We start from the raw sequence: 17,134 nt of genomic DNA, 5'->3' as shown, positions 1-17,134 counted from the left end.
TAAAGGTCATAGGTTTTATGCTAAGATTATTTTCCATAATTGAACTACTTGATAGTAGGAATATAGGAAAATCCTGTTAATGGAGTAAACCCTAAAATGTTTTGTTATGGTGAAGTTCCATATGAGTAAACAGGGTTACTTTGTATAATGAAAACAATGCTCATACATTAGAATGTGTAGTAAAGGTAGTAGGAGTAAGAGACTTGGCTAATTTCTAGCTTTATCATAATTTGCACTATTAGGTAATTTATTTGCTGATTTTCATTTCTCTCTTGTCAAGTCGTCAGTGACTTCATTAAGGATGTTTCTCCTCTGTGAGTTTTAAATAGAAGATCAATAATATCTTTAAGCTATTAACTTTTTGTCAGTTCTTTTTCTCAAAGTAGTAAAAAAAAAAAATGAGGATTATATCATGATGTGTAAGTATAGCAGTGGGGCTTGCTGACTAGTTGGAGGGTCACATAAGAGAGCAATTTCATCTATTAAGTGCACTGTTGTTGCCTTGCAGCAGACTGTAGAAACAATGCTCTTGTACCCGGAAGCATTCAAGTAAACGGCCATGGAGGACAGCCGTCTAAGCTTGTGAAGAGGGGACCTGGGAGGAAGCCTAAGGTGGAAGTTAATAACAGCAGTGGTGAAGTTACACACAAGAAGAGGGGTCGGAAGCCCAAAAAGCTCCAGTACACAAAGCCCGAAGTTTCGGAGCAAAATAGCGTGCATCCCATCAGGGATGAAGTAGTTCCTTCCTCAACCTGCAGTTTTCTTTCTGAAACTAATATCATAAAGGAGGATTTGTTACAGAAAAAGAGTCGTGGAGGCAGAAAACCCAAAAGGAAGATGAAGACACAAAAACTAGACTCAGATCTCATAGTTCCTACAAGTGTTAAAATGCTAAGGAGAAGTAACCGAAAAAAGACAGATGATCCCATGGATGAGGAAGAGGAGTTTGAGGAACTTAAAGGCTCTGAACCTCACATGAGAACTAGAAATCAAGGTCGAAGGACAGCCTTCTATAATGAGGATGACTCTGAAGAGGAGCAAAGGCAGCTGTTGTTTGAAGACACTTCTTTGACTTTCGGAACCTCTAGTAGAGGACGAGTCCGAAAGTTGACTGAAAAAGCAAAAGCTAATTTAATTGGGTGGTAACTTGCACCAAAATATTTTACTTCAAAATCTATAAAGCAGGTACAGTTAAGGAGTATGTAGAACTAAGGCTTCTGCTTCCTTGCTGCTATGACGGATATGGGAATGTTATGATTTGATTTGCAAAAAAACAAACAAACTTACAAGACGCTTCACTTCTTTAAATGAATATATATATATAAATATATACATATATATTTTAAATGTTTGCTATTTATTGCCCTTAGATAGGTTATGCATTTCAACATTCATTTCATTTACTGTTCAAAGCAAAAGAAATTGAGGCTCTATAATGAACTCCCAATTTATTTCTGGAAAAGACAGTTCTGCTACACTCTTAAGGAGCATATAATATTCCTTAGTGATAGAGCATTTTATGTTAAAATGAATTATTTTTGACCAAGCCAGGTACATTTCTGTTTATACAGAAGTCTTGCCCCTAGGAGGACAGGTGTTAACCAGAGTAGCAGTGAATTAAGAATTGTGTTTCCTCTAAAGATAAATTTAAAATTCCCACCATTTGATACCCTGAAAAGTTTAATTTTAATTATAGAATGTTCATCTACAGAGAATCTAGAGGAGGCTTTTGCTGTATTCCATTTCTGCCAAACTTAAGAGAAAAATGTACTGATAAAAAGGAAACATATCCACATTGGAAAACATTTGACTGTCTAATTTTTCAGACCTTGATTCTTATGTCAATCACTCAATCTCTGTTTATTGTGCCAAAGACTGAGAATCAGTGCAGTGGAAAGCCTGTTTTTGACTGTCAGGACAGCATACACTTTTTCAATATTGGAAAGGCTATATATTATTCTAAAGAGCAAGTTATTAAAGAGTTATGCTGAGATGTATCTTTTTTTGGTACTAATAGTAGAAAATAATGCACTGGTGGGTCCTTTGACAGAGATGTTTTAGAGAAAATGTTTAAGTGGTTAAAGGATTCAAGGAAAATAACAGGAAAAAGGTATGGGATTTGATGTTTACTTGTTAATCTGGATTAATGTCATTTCTAAACTTTAGACATATCTAATAGGCTAAAATGACTTACAAAGAAATGTGTCTGTGTGTGTATGTGTATATATTGGCAAATGGGTATAATTGAATATATATACAAACACATACTTATATGCTATTACCCAGGTATAAATTCTTTTATCAGGATTTTTTAGATAGTGGTAGAATAAAAATAATTTTAAAATGTCATACTTTATAGTTTAATTTTAAGGGGAAGATTGGTTATTTTCAATTATTAAAGGTTTAAAAATAGGCCAAATCACTTTTTATGCAATCATGTTTTATACAGTGGTCTCATTGCACATTGTGTTTTTTCTGCACTTTTTACGGTATCCTTCACGCTGGTATGTCAGTATACACCCAAGAAAAATTCCATTTAATGATTGTGCCTTGTATTCTATTATTTTTTGCATCATTAGTAAAATTAAGTTGTCTATTGTAAATGATAACTATATGACTTAGGAGAATGTATTGCTATATGTACTGCTATGGAAAAGGAAAGCAGTTATTTATTTGTTTATGGTACAGTTAGTTATTTTATACCTTAAAAACCGACATAAATACCATTTCTATTGTTTAAAGATTATTGTCCATTTTTTTAAAAGTTTAAAGAATGTAGTATTTTCTGAGGACTGGTATGGTACAAAAATGTAACCAAAATTTTCAGATACTACATTTTTAAAAAGCGAGGATGGGGAAAAGATGTATCAGCATGGCCCTGGTGTAGAAAAATAATGTCTTTAATTGAACCTTGGCAAAATACATTACATAATTATTTCTGTAATATTTCTGGTAGGGATAAATGTTAGCTGTCAGTTGATTATGTCTTGAAAAAGAATGGAAAGTCACACATTTGGGCTTTTTAGATTGTTTGTAACTAAATTTGTACAGAAATTCTCCTGTGAAATTAAGTAAACCATTTTCCAGATCTTAACTGGATTGCTGTGATTTTGCAGTTGAAAATAATTTCAAATTTTTCAGGTTTTTTGTATATTTATTTTTTTCTAACAAATATATTTAACTATATAATTAAAGTTCAGTAGTTAAACTCTTCATAATGCAGAAATGGATGGCTTGGTTGTATAGTGAAACGAGTCTCTCAGTTACACCATTATTGGATATAATAGTGTGTATGTTTGAAATTTAAGTCATTAATTTGTTGCTTTTGAAGGCAGTCTATTTGAAACATGTAATTTCCTGATGGTATCTGCATTGTATTAGAAAATAAGGCTATAAAATCCATTTTTGTAAAAAATATGTGTATAGTTTTAAGGTGTGTACAGAGAAGGGAAGAGCGTACACAGTCTTACGAGTGAAATTCACTGCTAGCAGGGTGTATTAGTTCTAACACTTGAGCAAAAAAAACGAGTATTTACCATCTTACCTGCAAGAAGTAAATATTATTCCAATGCATTCTAAAGGCACTATATACTTATGACCTTATTTGCATATTATTAGACACTGGTTTCCTAGGCAAAAATGACTTGGATCAGCTTCTTTGTAATTGAAACACTTAAAATGTATTAGTAATAACCAGATCTATCTAGATTTTATATTTTTATAATTTAGCTTCTATACACTGCAAAGTTGAATTGAGAAATTTAAGTTATCACCATAGTCTTGTTCTGTGTTGACCACTAGAAAAATCTCTTCTTTGAGTCATTTAACACCAGGTATATACTGTTGATAGGTCAAAGGAAATGTTGGTGGTCGTCTTAGGTGAGCAATAAAAGAATACTAAGTTTATTCAAAGTTTCAGAATACAACTTTTGGTTTCATTCTTAGAAAAATGTAAATCAGTTTTTGTATTTTTAAGTACCTAACCCTAATACTATTCTCTCCTTTGACCCCAACATTCTCAAGTTCCAGTGAAATGTTATAAAATTAGAGAATGTTGTAGATGAGCAGATAAACAGTCTGATTACGGTTCGATAACTCTGGGCAGTAGAAATACACTTTTTAAAAAAATTGTATTCTTTTCAGTCTACTATTATGGCATTGGACCATTTTATGCATATATTCATGAACTAAAGATTTGGCCTTGTTTTCATTGTTTTTATTATTGCACATCACAAATTTGAAGACTATTTGATAGTATTGTAACAAAATGATCTTCCTCTTTAAATTTATTTAGAATAAATGTGCAGAGTATTTGTGAGCTTGCTTAGGTCACATCTGAGACACGAAGTTTGGCTGAATCTAGTATCACTTGGACGTGAATATGTAATATACACTGATCAACAAAAGATCCTTGTAGCATGTATGTTAACATTTTAAACTCTTCGTTATCTGCAATGCAGTAGGTTAATCAGACATTTTAACAAAAGTATTCAAGTAACATTTTTAGTTTATACTGCTAGTAGCATTATTTACATGTTTTGATATATGATTTGTAATATAAATTAGCTTCTCCAGTTTATAGTGTTTAATTCTAGCATTCCATTTTATACATGCATATATACCTCTCTCTCAGATGTCAACTGGAAGCAATTTTGACTGTTTTCTACCTAATGAAGTCAAACTGTTATTCTGAATGTTTTTGTTCACCTGAAACTTATTTTTGAGTAGGTTGAAAGGACCAAGATACTTGAGTGTTAAAAGGGCTACAAGTGTCCTCTTATATGTGGGAAATACATGATTTTAAAAGTCACAAAAGGGGAAGTACTTTTATGCTCTGTGGATTATCCAATATTTAGTTTTTTTAGTTTGTTTTAAAACAGGTTGAGAAGTGGTTTAGTTAAATTTAGGTGACAATTTATTTTCCAACTAAAATTGAAAAATACACCTTTTCCTCACTTCCCTCCTTGCAGTTCCTCTCAGGTCCCAAGTTTCCAAGTGATTTGAACTAAATATTACATTTATTGAGAAGCTGTTTTTGTTCTTAATTATACTGAGCTAAGCACTCCAGATGGAAAGTCATTTTGTACTATGTACAATACCCAAGAAGAGGTCACATTGAGTCAGAAGACTGTAAGTACCACTTTTGACGCTCCAGATATTAACCTTGTACACACTGTAATAAAACAATTAGAAAATATTATGAGCTATAAATATATATATATATTATTTTTAGTTTTGATAGCTCTGTGTTTAAATACTTTTTTAATGCAGATAAAATCATCAGGAAATTAACCTTATATGGCACAAACCAAATACATAATAGTGGGTGGCTCTGAGTTTCTACGTTTAAGGAGCTAAGAAAATAGGTTTGAGATGATAAATAGTACACACACCTATGATGCAGATGTACACATGCTCGTTACTTTTAAGATTGTGCTGTGTTGATTGATCACAATGAAATGTTATAAATTGAGACAAAATACAAAGTTACATTTTTGGACCATATTAAAACTGCAAGAAGATGGGGTCTTACTTAAAGATCTTTTAGACAACTGTTAAATCCTGTCACATGATATTTAGACGTGTAGAATGTAGCTCAATTTTTGAAAAGTAACTGACCTAGAGGGTTAATGTTGAAACTGACACATTTTCAAATTAAAACGCTTATTTTGTACAGAAAACAACGTTAAACACAAGCAAATCTGTTGTATGTAATAAGTAACAGAGTTTTAAAAAGAAATTAATTATTTAGCTTTATTGAGGTTTTTGGTTTTTCTTTCTGGAAACCTGAAGTATCATGTTATAAACGGCAGTCTCACACCAGAATAGCAGTGCCCTTTCTTTTTGTACATATTGATTGGACCTTTCTTTACTGTTAGGTGGACACTTTCTATGTTAGTTTTGAAGCATAATTCTTTGAATCCTTTTATACAAACTAGAATGTATGTGTAAGAATTCCTGTCCCTGCAATGTAGTAACTACAAACTTATTTTTAAATAAATAGAAAACTTGTTTTTCTAAGCTATTTTGTAGAGCCTCCTTTCTTTATTTTGTAACATGAAAAGCACTCAGTACATAGTTTCAAGAGGTATTACATAAATGCTGTTACATTAGTGTTCCCAATGCCTTGTCTCCTTAGCAAAATGTTAAAATATATTAGCTAATTAAAGGATTGTGGGTCCCCTACTGCTGCTGCTAAGTCACTTCAGTTGTGTCCGACTCTGTGTGACCCCATAGACGGCAGCCCACCAGGCTCCCCCGTCCCTGGGATTCTCCAGGCAAGAACACTGGAGTGGTTTGCCATTTCCTTCTCCAATGCGTGAAAGGGAAGTTGCTCAGTCACGTCTGAATCTTCGCGACCTTGCCATTTCCTTCTCCAATGGGTCCCCTAATGTAATTAATTCCAAAAAACCCAAAGGTTAGAAATATATTTGCTTTTCATTGTGACAACTACATTGATTTGCTACTATGAATAAGTTACCATACAAGGTATAAATCTTTACAACTTTCCTGTGAGAGATACTACAAAGGAATAGTTCACTTAAATATTTTCTCAAAAATATGAAGTGAAATTTCTGGGAAAATTAAATGGAAGAAGGATGAAAACATTTCATTTGTTAAGCAGTTACACAAAATGAGATTTGTAAAGCTTTGGCTGTTTTTCTAGACAGATCAGTATACATTTTTATTGACATCCTGAGAATCCCAATTTTACTACAAAGAGTACAAGACTATAATAAATGCAACTCCAGTTAAGCACGAGATAGTTTGTTTTTAGTGATCGTTTCTCCTTAAGTAATTTTGTTTAAATGACTTTGTATAAAACAAATTTTTAAGTTGAGGAAAGCAGATAAATGTTTGCTGGTACCTTTTCCTGAAGCATGCTGATACTAATACTTAGTTTATACTTAGGAGAACCAGCCAAGAAAAAGTTTATTTTTAGCAACCACATTTTACTAGTTTCTCTTTTGTAGTAGTACCAACTGTATGTTCCAGGCTAAGCTTGTCCATTATTCAAGAACAAGAAGATGAAAAGCCAAAGCTCAAAATTTCTGTTCTTTACAATAGAAAACCTTGTATTTGTAATCTCTTTGCTTTTAACATATTTACCATATATTGTTTGCTCTTTTGGGGTTTTGTTGGGTGGGAAAGATGGTGGAAAGGTTTCAATTCCGTACCTTTTTGCCTAATATATTAGGCATGTTGATAATAGAGTATTGTTGGTAACACAATTGTCATGGGAAGTACTGGGTTTGGAGTTGAATCATTTTACCTCTTGAATTTCACTCTTCTCATCTGTAAAGTTAAAAAAAAACAAACACTGATTAGACTATGTGCAAGGTCCAATTCAAGTCAAAGAGTTCACAGTTCTTTCTCACGTTTATGTTGTCTTGTGTACTCACGGCTCAATCGTGGCTTTTCTGTTTCGTCCCTGAATATGCAATTTAATGTGTAACTTTGAGGCAAATGTCTTGTGGCCATGACATGATTGTAGTAAGTATGAGATCTTTTTACCCTTAGTTTCAATGATACTGTTGTAACACACCATAAATTGTGAATTGAGTTCAAATATTTGTGTACTAGTAATAAGTACAAAAGTTTATGATTTTCCAAAGGGCTCTGAGGAATCTCAAAGACAGTGTAGAATGCATCCTGAAATGTCTATTTAAGATTCAATCTTTGGAAAGCAAAAACAAAAGATTTTGAGGAAATTTAATTGCTTGTGTCTGAGAATAGTTGGTTTCCCATTTAATTAAAAATGAAATAAGATATTTAAATACAGAAGGCAGAACTATTTTAAAAAAACTTAGATCTTTGACAAATGGAAACATTTATTTTTGGTCTTCCTTTTAATAAAAAGGACATTGTAAAGTCAAAGCAAAGCAAATTACTCTGATGAGATATGGAAAATCCAAGCAGATTATGTAGAAGTTAAAGAGCAACTCAGTCTCTTTTCAAGCTCTTTAAGAACATTATTGTAACAGAAAACCAAATTCTAGTTTGGTTTTGACAGTACTTAGCAGTAGAAGTTTAACAAGCTCTTCCTTCCCTTCTTGTGAGTAAGTGCATCAAAGCTAGGGAAATTGTCAAATTTTTAACACACTTTAGTTTATTTTCTAGTTCTTGTTCTTTCTTCTTCTTAAATGTACTTCTTTTTCACATTTTGGAGCATATAGATGCTTCAGGACAAAACTCTTTGTCCTAGAAAAACATTCCACTATCCTGATTCTCAGTTTTATTTTTCTGTCACTATTTTTTCTTGGTCAGCTACCAATATTTATTATAAATTTTAACCAGAATAACTTTGATTTCAGAGAAGATTGAAAGTAACTTGAAAACTGTCATATGTAAGCATTTTTTTTTAGAGTGCAAAGCTCACGAATACACATAATTTTGACATCTTAAAATTGGAAAAATAAACATGTCCGTTACATATATGACCCAAAGATAGCCCCTCCATAGTACATAAATACAAGCAGATATATTTGAACTTAAAATTATGCATGGCAGTATTTCAGTATTGAATCTTACAATTAGGTGCTCAGTGATTACAAATCATTGCAAATAGGTACTCAATGATTATCTATTGATTTAGTTTAATATTAGTCCAAAGTTTTAGGTTACCTGAAGATCTTGAAGATTATGTTCAAGCTGACATACTGCAGGACACAACTGATGTTATAAAAACATCTGTCGGAATTATGATTCAGCTTGCTGCAAAGTCACTTTAGTCGTGTCCGACTCGGTGTGATCCCATAGACGGCAGCCCACCAGGCTCTGCCGTCCCTGGGATTCTCCAAGCAAGAACACGAGTGGGTTGCCAGTTCCTTCTTCAATGCATGAAAGTGAAAAGTGAAAGTGAAGTCGCTCAGTCGTGTCCGACTCTGTGCGACCCCATGGACTGCAGCCCACCAGGCTCCTCCATCCATGGGATTTTCCAGGCAAGAGTACTGGAGTGGGGTGCCATTGCCTTCTGATTCAGTTTACTTGAACACATATTTTATGTTTCTAGCTCTTCCAAATATTATGTAAGAGTGATGTTAACTTACCTAGTCAGACCAGCATAAGAAATTCAGGGGCTTCAGATTAACATGTCTCTTCATGAGACAGCAGACTGAGTTCTCACTTAGAAAAAATACCCTTGCATTATACTCCATGTAAGTTTAATTGGTCCAAGATTTGCCTTGTTTTTAACTCATATATTTATTCATGGCTGTCCTGGGTCTTCACTGCTGTGTGTGCTTTTCCTTCGTGCCGAGCAGGGGCTGCTCTTTAGGTGCGGTGTGCAGGCTTCTCACTGCCGTGCTCTCCTGGCGGAGCACGGGCTCTCGGGCGCCCAGGCTTCCAGTAGCTGGGGCTCCCACGCTTTAGAGCACAGCCTCACTACTCATCGCGGCACACGGGCTTAGTAGCTCCACGACATGTGGGATCTTCCTGGATCAGGGATCGAACCTGTGTCTCATGCATTGGCAGGCGGATTCTTTACCACTGAGCCACCAGTGAAGCCCAAGATTTGTCTTAATTATATGAATTGAAATTCTTAAAATACTTCTGTTTGTTGCTTCTGTAAGATTGTTTTTAATGTCTTACTTAAAAGTAATAGAAATTTAGTTTCTCTTATTTTCTGTTAATTTGGGAAATAGTTTATAAATGAGTGAAATTGTATGGTAGTTTGAGTATTCTTTGGCATTGCCTTTCTTTGGGATTGGAATGAAAACTAACCTTTTCCAGTCCTGTGGCCACTGCTGAGTTTTCCAAATTTGCTGGCATATTGAGTGCAGCACTTCCACACCATCATCTTTTGGGATTTTAACAGCATCATCTTTTAGGATTTAAATAACTCAGCTGGAATTCCATCATCACTAGCTAGGAATGCTTCCTAAGGCCCACTTGACTTCACACTCCAGGATGTCTGGCTCTAGGTGAGTGACTACACCTTCATGGTTATCCCAGTCATCAAGACGTTTTTTTGTGCCTGTTCTGTGTATTCTTGCCACATTTTTTCAATCTCTTCTACTTCTATTAGGTCCTTGCCACTTCTGTCCTTTATTGTGCCCATCTTGGCATGAAATGTTCCTTTGGTATGTCCAATTTTTTTTTAAGAGATTCTAGTTTTTCCCATTCTATTGTTTTCTTCTGTTTCTTTGCATTGTTCACTTAAGAAGGCTTTCTTATCTCTCCTTGCTATTCTCTGGAACTCTGCATTCAGATGGGTAAATCTTCCCTTTTTCCTTTGCCTTTGGCTTCTCTTGTTTTCTCACTATTTGTAAGGCCTTCTCAGACAACCACTTTACCTTCTTGAATTTCTTTTCTTCAGGATGGTTTTGGTTACCACCTCCTGTACAGTGCTACAAACCTCCATCCACAGTTGTTCAGGCACTCGGTCTACCAGATCTAATCCCTTGAGTCTATTTGTCAACTGCACTGTATAATTATAAGGGATTTGATTTAGGTCATACCTGAATGGTCCACTAGTTTTCCCTACTTTCTTCAATTTAAGCCTGAGTTTTGCAATAAGGAGCTCGTGCTGAGCCACAGTCAGCTCCAGGTCTTGTTTTTGCAGACTGTATAGAGCTTCTCCATCTTCAGGTGCAAAGAAAAGAACCAATCTGATTTTGGTGTTGACCGTCTGGTGATGCCACGTGAAGATTCATCTCTTGCGCTGTTGGAAGAAGGTGCTTGCTATGACCAGTGTGTTCTCTTGGCAAAACTTTGTTAACCTCTGCCCTGCTTCATTTTGTACTGCAAAGCCAAACTTGCCTGTTATTGCAGGTATCTCTTGACTTCCGACTTTTGCATTCCAGTCCCCTGTGATGAAAAGGCCATCTTTTTTGGTGTTAATTCTAGAAGGTCTTGTAGGTCTTCATAGAACTGTTCAACTTCAGCTTCTTCAGTATTAGTGGCTGGGACATAGACTGAAAAGGGCAGGAGGAGAAGGGGGCGACAGAGGATGAGATGGCTGTATGGCAGCATCACTGACTCAATGGACATGAATTTGAGCAAATCCGGGAGATAGTTGTGGGGAAAAAATCTAGACAACATGACATCAGTCAGGCTCTCCCCAGTCCCTCACCCCCTCTTACCTTGTGTTCAGTAAACAACAATATTGCTAACATTGCATGGTTGTGCAACAGCTATAGCACTGCGCCTGTGTGCCCGCTTGGCCATGGGCTACTTTTGCTCTGTCTTAGTGTATCTGTAATACCTGAGGACTCCCAGCAGCTGCTGCCTGGAGAGAGTAAACACACCTGCAGTCCCCACGGCTCTTCGAGTCTTCTTCCAGCTTCCCTGGTCGTGCCTTATCTACCCCGGGTTCAGTGAACCTGCGAGCAACAAGACGATAGTGAAGGACAAGGAAGCAGAAGCAGCCAGGTGGGGTCTTCATCCCTCTTTCCACAGGACTGTGGATGGATCACTGACAGTGGGGCATTGTAATAGGGAAGAACCTGTGTATTCTATCACTTAGCATTTAGTATACAAAGGAGGTCTTGGCCAAAAAGAGTAATTGGACATTCTGGCACGTATGAGAAACTATATTTCAGAGTGAGGTCTATCAGAAAGTTAATCAGCTCATTCCCGACTGTCAGTTGTACCCAGGGCCCCGGGGAAATTAGAATTGGGTACCTCAAATCCAAGAGGGCCCCTGGGCCTGTTCATTCATCAGAGTCTTCCTCTCGTTCTTCCCTGTGAGAGGCTCTTGGCTTTCTCCTTTTGTTTCTTCTTAAGTTTTAGCCTAGAGCAATCTTTTTTCTGATAACTTTCCTCCCCTCCCCAATGGTGACTAACCTGTCTTTTGGATTACTTGCTTCTGAGAAGTCAATGATGCTTCCAGAAAAGTGTCTTTTTGTTTAGCATCTTTATTCTGTTGCTGTTCCCTCTTGAACACTTTAAAAGCAACATCTACCAACTGATAAAGTGTTCATTCGAAATGCACCATCTAATTGTTGCAACTTTCTACTGATAATCTGAGGCACTCCCCCCCGCCCCGCCCCCCCTTCCCCCCGCCTCCCCACTCCCCTCCGCCAAAGGTCAAATTTGCCATTCTAGTATGTTCAGGGGCCTTGGGATCTACACTCATATGTCTGTAGACCTGATAAATCCTTTCCATAAATTCAGAGGGGACTTCATTTTTTTTTTTTTTTAATTTTCTGTTTCTTGGATTTTTTTCAAACACTTTCTTCGGTTCCCCTTTTCAGAGCTCTGCCAAGATGTTCTAACAAGTAGAACTCTAATAAGAGACTTCTTCCCTCCGTGGGGCCCCAATTTGGTTCAGCTATGGGTACTTCCAAGTGGGCTTCAGATGTAGAGCATCCTCTCTATAAGGAGGTTGCAACTTTTCCAATTAAAAAAGCCTAAGAAACCCAGCCCACTGGCTGTTTACATTTAGGACCCCTACAAGTTAACAGTGTAATGGAAACTGTCCACCTTGGAAGTGGCTCTGACCCAAATTGGGTGCCCTGTCAGGTTGGGTCTTAGATGGCAATGCGAGATCAGGTCCCTGTGCCCCAGAAACTAACAGGCTTTTCTTCTTGCTTCCTAGAAGAAGGTGGAGTTCTGAGCCCCAGTGTCAGGAATAGGGCTTGGATAGGAAGGGGAAGTGGTGGAAAGGGTGTATATAGTGGCATAGCGGCCAGAGAAGCTGAGGCATCCAGATCTCTGGAGGAGTTAAGGTCTGAAGCAACATATCCTCACTGTCTTATTTTTCTTGAAGTAATAGCACAAATGCTTGAATGTAAAGGATTTCATCATTCTTTCCCACCTCTTTGCAGAATAGCTACAGAGCCATTCAAAAGCCACCATAAAACTGTAAGTAGCCATTGAAAATCTCAAGCAGAGTACATCATGAGAAACGCTGGGCTGGAAGAAATACAAGCTGGAATCAAGATTGCCGGGAGAAATATCAATAACCTCAGATATGCAGATGACACTACCCTTACGGCAGAAAGTGAAGTGGGACTAAAAAGCCTCTTGATGAAAGTGAAAGTGGAGAGTGAAAAAGTTGGCTTAAAGCTCAACATTTAGAAAACGAAGATCATGGCATCTGGTCCCATCACTTCGTGGGAAATAGATGGGCAAACAGTGGAAACAGTGTCAGACTTTATTTTTGGGGGGCTCCAAAATCACTGCAGATGGTGATTGCAGCCATGAAATCAAAAGATGCTTACTCCTTGGAAGGAAAGTTATGACCAACCTAGATAGCATATTCAAAAGCAGAGACATTACTTTGCCAACAAAGGTCTGTCTAGTCGAGGCTATGGTTTTTCCTGTGGTCATGTATGGATGTGAGAGTTGGACTGTGAAGAAAGCTGAGTGCCAAAGAATTGATGCTTTTGAACTGTGGTGTTGGAGAAGACTCTGGAGAGTCCCTTGGACTGCAAAGAGATCCAACCAGTCCATCCTCAAGGAGATCAGCCCTGGGATTTCTTTGGAAGGACTGATGCTGAGGCTGAAACTCCAGTACTTTGGCCACCTCATGCGAAGAGTCACTGGAAAAGACTCTGATGCTGGGAGGGATTAGGGGCAGGAGGAGAATGGGGACGAGAGAGGATGAGATGGCTGGATGGTATCACTGACTCAATGCGCATGAGTTTGAGTGAACTCCGGGAGTTGGTGATGGACAGGGAGGCCTGGCGTGCTGTGTGATTCATGGGGTCACAGAGAGTCAGACATGAATGAGCGACTGAACTGAACTGAACTGCACTGAACCATTAAAAGGGTGCCTTTTTGCCCTGGAATCAACCCACCAGGCTGAATTCTGGGATGGGGCTTTTGGTAATTTTAGGAGCCAAGGGGGATCTTTCCTTTCTCCCTTGGGAAAACAACAGACAAGGACAGTTTTGTGTGTGTGTGTGTGTGTTTTTTTTTTTTTTTTTTTTCATGTTTCTTTCCTCCATTTGACATCAGTAGAAGTTTTAAACATCACCAAATTGACTTGGCTGTAAATGGAGAAATGACACAAAACAAAATGAAACAAAATCCCCAAAAGAGAAACTGAAAACCCTAAATAAACCCTCAAGTTGTTTCTTGGGAGTTTTATATATGCCAATGACGCAGGAGACCACAAACATAATTCACACAGCAAGGCTGACAGTATATGGTGCAGGGGCTCCCAAGGTAACCCAACCTAAACCCTTATCACTCATGAGTTCATAGCTGTAATCAGATCACTTATCCAAAATGGGCCTCAGAGGACTTTCTTCAGGGATTGTGAAACATTCTGCATTTTTTAAAGACAGAAATACAAGACGAACAAAACAAAAATGGCACACACAAATGCTAGCATCCAAAGAAACAAACAAACTGGTATATAAATTGGGTAAAAGTCCAGCAACTATTTCCTCTCTGTAACAGTTTACCTTGCTGAAATTAGGGGGAAATAAGTGGCTTATTCTGGACAGAAAAAACCCAAACAGAGAGGAAACAAAATTTTGGCCTTATTCATGGGAGCAACTTACCTTACTGTGTGGAACTCATCAGCTCCCAGACTGCCAAGTGCTGGAACCAGGATTTTGAAGGGAAGATCCATAGGACAAGTGGTCCTGGCAGTTGCTGGGGCCTTACTCAAAAATTCCCCAACTGGGGCCGGCTGGCCCTGAACACCAAGGCTTCTGTCTGGCTTCACCAACATTTGTTACCAAGTTCAAGCCAGTACTGCTTGCTGCAGGACAGGCCCATATCAAGAGATGAATTGTTGGGGCAAGGAATGGCAACTTTATTCTGAAAGCCAGCAGACTCAAGATGGTGGACTCATGTCCCTAAGAATCTTCTTGAGGAAATTAAAATTCATGCTTCTTTTACACTAAAAGGGGAGGGCATAAATTCAAACATTTCCTGTTCCTAGTCAGCCTCCGGATATGATGTATTTACTTCTTCTTTTCTGTAGTCATTCACAGATAGGCCTGGTCAGGATGTTTCCTGTGAGCTAAACAAAGCTTAATGCTGATTGGTGTTAGTTCTAGAAGGTCTTGTAGGTCCTCATAGAATTGTTCAACCTCAGCTTCTTTGTCATTAGTAGTTGGGGCATAGACTTGGATTACTGTGATGTTGAATGGTTTGCCTTGGAAACAAACTGAGATCATTCTGTTGTTTTTGAGGCTGTACCCAAGTACTGCATTTCAAACTCTTTTGTTGACTATGAAGGCTGCTCCATTTCTTCTAAGGGATTCTTGCCCACAGTAGTAGATATAATGGTCATCTGAATTAAATTCACCTATTCTGGCCCCTTTTAGTTCACTGATTCCTAAAATGTCAATGTTTACTCTTGTCATATTCTTGTCTGACCCCATCCAATTTACCTTAATTCATAGATCTAACATTCCAGGTTCCTACCCAATATTGTTCTGTACAGCATCAGACTTTCACCACCAGACACATCCACAACTGAGCAAATTTTCTGCTTTAGCCCCGCCTCTTCATTCTTTATGGAGCTGTTTCTCTGCTCTTCCTCAGTAACATATTGGAACACCTACTGACCTGGGGGCTCATCTTCCAGTGTCACATCTTTTTGCCTTTTCATTTTGTTCGTGGGGTTCTCAAGGCAAGAATACTGAACTGGTTTGCCATTTCCTTCTCCAGTGGACTGCATTTTTCAGGCCCTAATCAGCAGGGACATGCCCTATCTTCCACATAGATAGAAGATATGCCCAGTGCCCTGGTTGTTCCTCTGCTGGTCCTCATTGAGCCTGTAAACCTTCACCTGTCAAAGTGCCACCCAGGCCCCGAGGAAAGGCCCTGCTGGAGTCCCCAGGAAGGGGGTCTGGGGAAGACTGGAGCCAAGGTTGGAGGACCCCCTGGAGTGGAGGGCTCCCTGGCCTCACTGCTGCTACTGGCCATCCTGGGGCTGATCTCCCACCCCCATGGCCCACCTTTCCTCTCCTCTGGCTCCTAGGCATTATTGTCCAGGCCCAGCAAGCCCTGCCACCCTGAGGTGGACATGCAGTTCTTCTCGGCCTCCTGCCCCATGGCACTAGGAACTTGGGGTGCTGGTCACTACCCTGCTCCCACCTCTGCCTCTACCATGATACTAGCAAAGCCTCTTCTCTTGCCACTGCTGCCTCTGTGTGGATCACAACAAACTATGGAAAATTCTTAAAGAAATTGGAAAACCACATTATCTTACCTGTCTCCTGAGAAACCTGTATGCAGGTCAGGAAGCAACAGTTAGAACAGAACATGGAACAATAGACTGGTTCCAGATTGGGAATACATATATGTACTCAAGGCTGTATAGTGTCACCCTGTTTGTTTAACTTCTATGCAGAGTACATCATGCCAAATGCCAGGCTGGATGAATCACAAACTGGAATCAAGATTGCTGGAAGTATTGACAACCTCAGATATGCAGATGACACCACCCTTATGGCAGAGAGCGAAGAGGACCTAAAGAGCCTCTTGATGAAAGTGAAAAAGGAGAGCGAAAAAGTTGGCTTAAAACTCAACATTCAAAAAATGGAAGATCATGGCATTTGGTCCCATCACTTCATGGCAAATAGATGGGGAAAAAGTAGAAACAGTGTCAGATTTTATTTTCTTGGTCTCCAAAATCACTGAGAATAGTGACTGCAGCCACAAAACTAAAAGACACTTGCTCCTTGGAAGAAAAGCTATGATAAACATACACAGCACATTAAGAAGCTGAGATATAACTTCGCTGACAAAGGCCCATCTAGTCAAAGCTATGGTTTTTCCAGTAGTCATGTATGGATGTGAGAGTTGGACCATAAAGATAGCTGAGCAACAAAGAATTGATGCCTTTAAACTGTGGTGCTGGAGAAGACTATTGAGAGTCCTTTGGAGAGCAAGGAGATCAAACCTGTCAATCCTAAAGGAGATCAGGCCTGGGATTTCTTTGGAAGGAGTGATATTGAAGCTGAAGGTCCAATACTTTGACCACCTGATGTAAAGAGCCGACTCACTGGAAAAACCCCTGATGATGGGGAAGATTGAGGGCAGGAAAAGAAGAGGGCAACAGAAGATGAGTTGGTTGGATGGCATCGCCGACTCAATGGACATGAGTTTGAGCAAACTCAGGGAGATAGTGAAGGACAGGGAAGCCTGGCGTGCTGCAGTTCATGGTGTCACAAAGAGTCAGACATGGCTGAGCGACTGAACGACAACAACAAATGCTGACCTG

The 17,134-nt window shown here is 38.4% G+C and overlaps 1 protein-coding gene and 1 long non-coding RNA gene across 5 annotated transcripts in view; one reads left to right on the top strand and one right to left on the bottom strand.

The window, feature by feature from the left end:
* The window catches only part of PHIP (pleckstrin homology domain interacting protein), a 129,129-nt gene extending 123,104 nt beyond the window's left edge, over positions 1 to 6,025 (top strand). For 3 of the 4 annotated variants that reach the window (XM_055534849.1, XM_055534851.1, XM_055534848.1), the window contains one exon: positions 509 to 6,025. In XM_055534849.1, the coding sequence (XP_055390824.1) occupies positions 509 to 1,146 (638 nt within the window). In that variant the 3' untranslated portion in view covers positions 1,147 to 6,025. The remainder of the gene's footprint in view (positions 1 to 508) is intronic. The other variant, XM_055534850.1, reaches the window with a different exon arrangement.
* Positions 6,026 to 6,253: 228 nt separating this feature from the next.
* Positions 6,254 to 11,326, bottom strand: LOC129619649 (uncharacterized). Its single transcript, XR_008698003.1, has 3 exons — positions 11,250 to 11,326; positions 7,179 to 7,296; positions 6,254 to 6,388 (listed from the first exon to the last, which is right to left on the bottom strand). It is a non-coding gene; the product is annotated as an uncharacterized LOC129619649 (long non-coding RNA).
* Positions 11,327 to 17,134: the final 5,808 nt, after the last annotated feature.

The sequence above is a fragment of the Bubalus kerabau genome, chromosome 9, assembly GCF_029407905.1.
Source record: "Bubalus kerabau isolate K-KA32 ecotype Philippines breed swamp buffalo chromosome 9, PCC_UOA_SB_1v2, whole genome shotgun sequence".
In the NCBI taxonomy this organism is placed as follows: Eukaryota; Metazoa; Chordata; class Mammalia; order Artiodactyla; family Bovidae; genus Bubalus; species Bubalus kerabau.
This window is presented reverse-complemented; position numbering and strand designations above follow the sequence as displayed.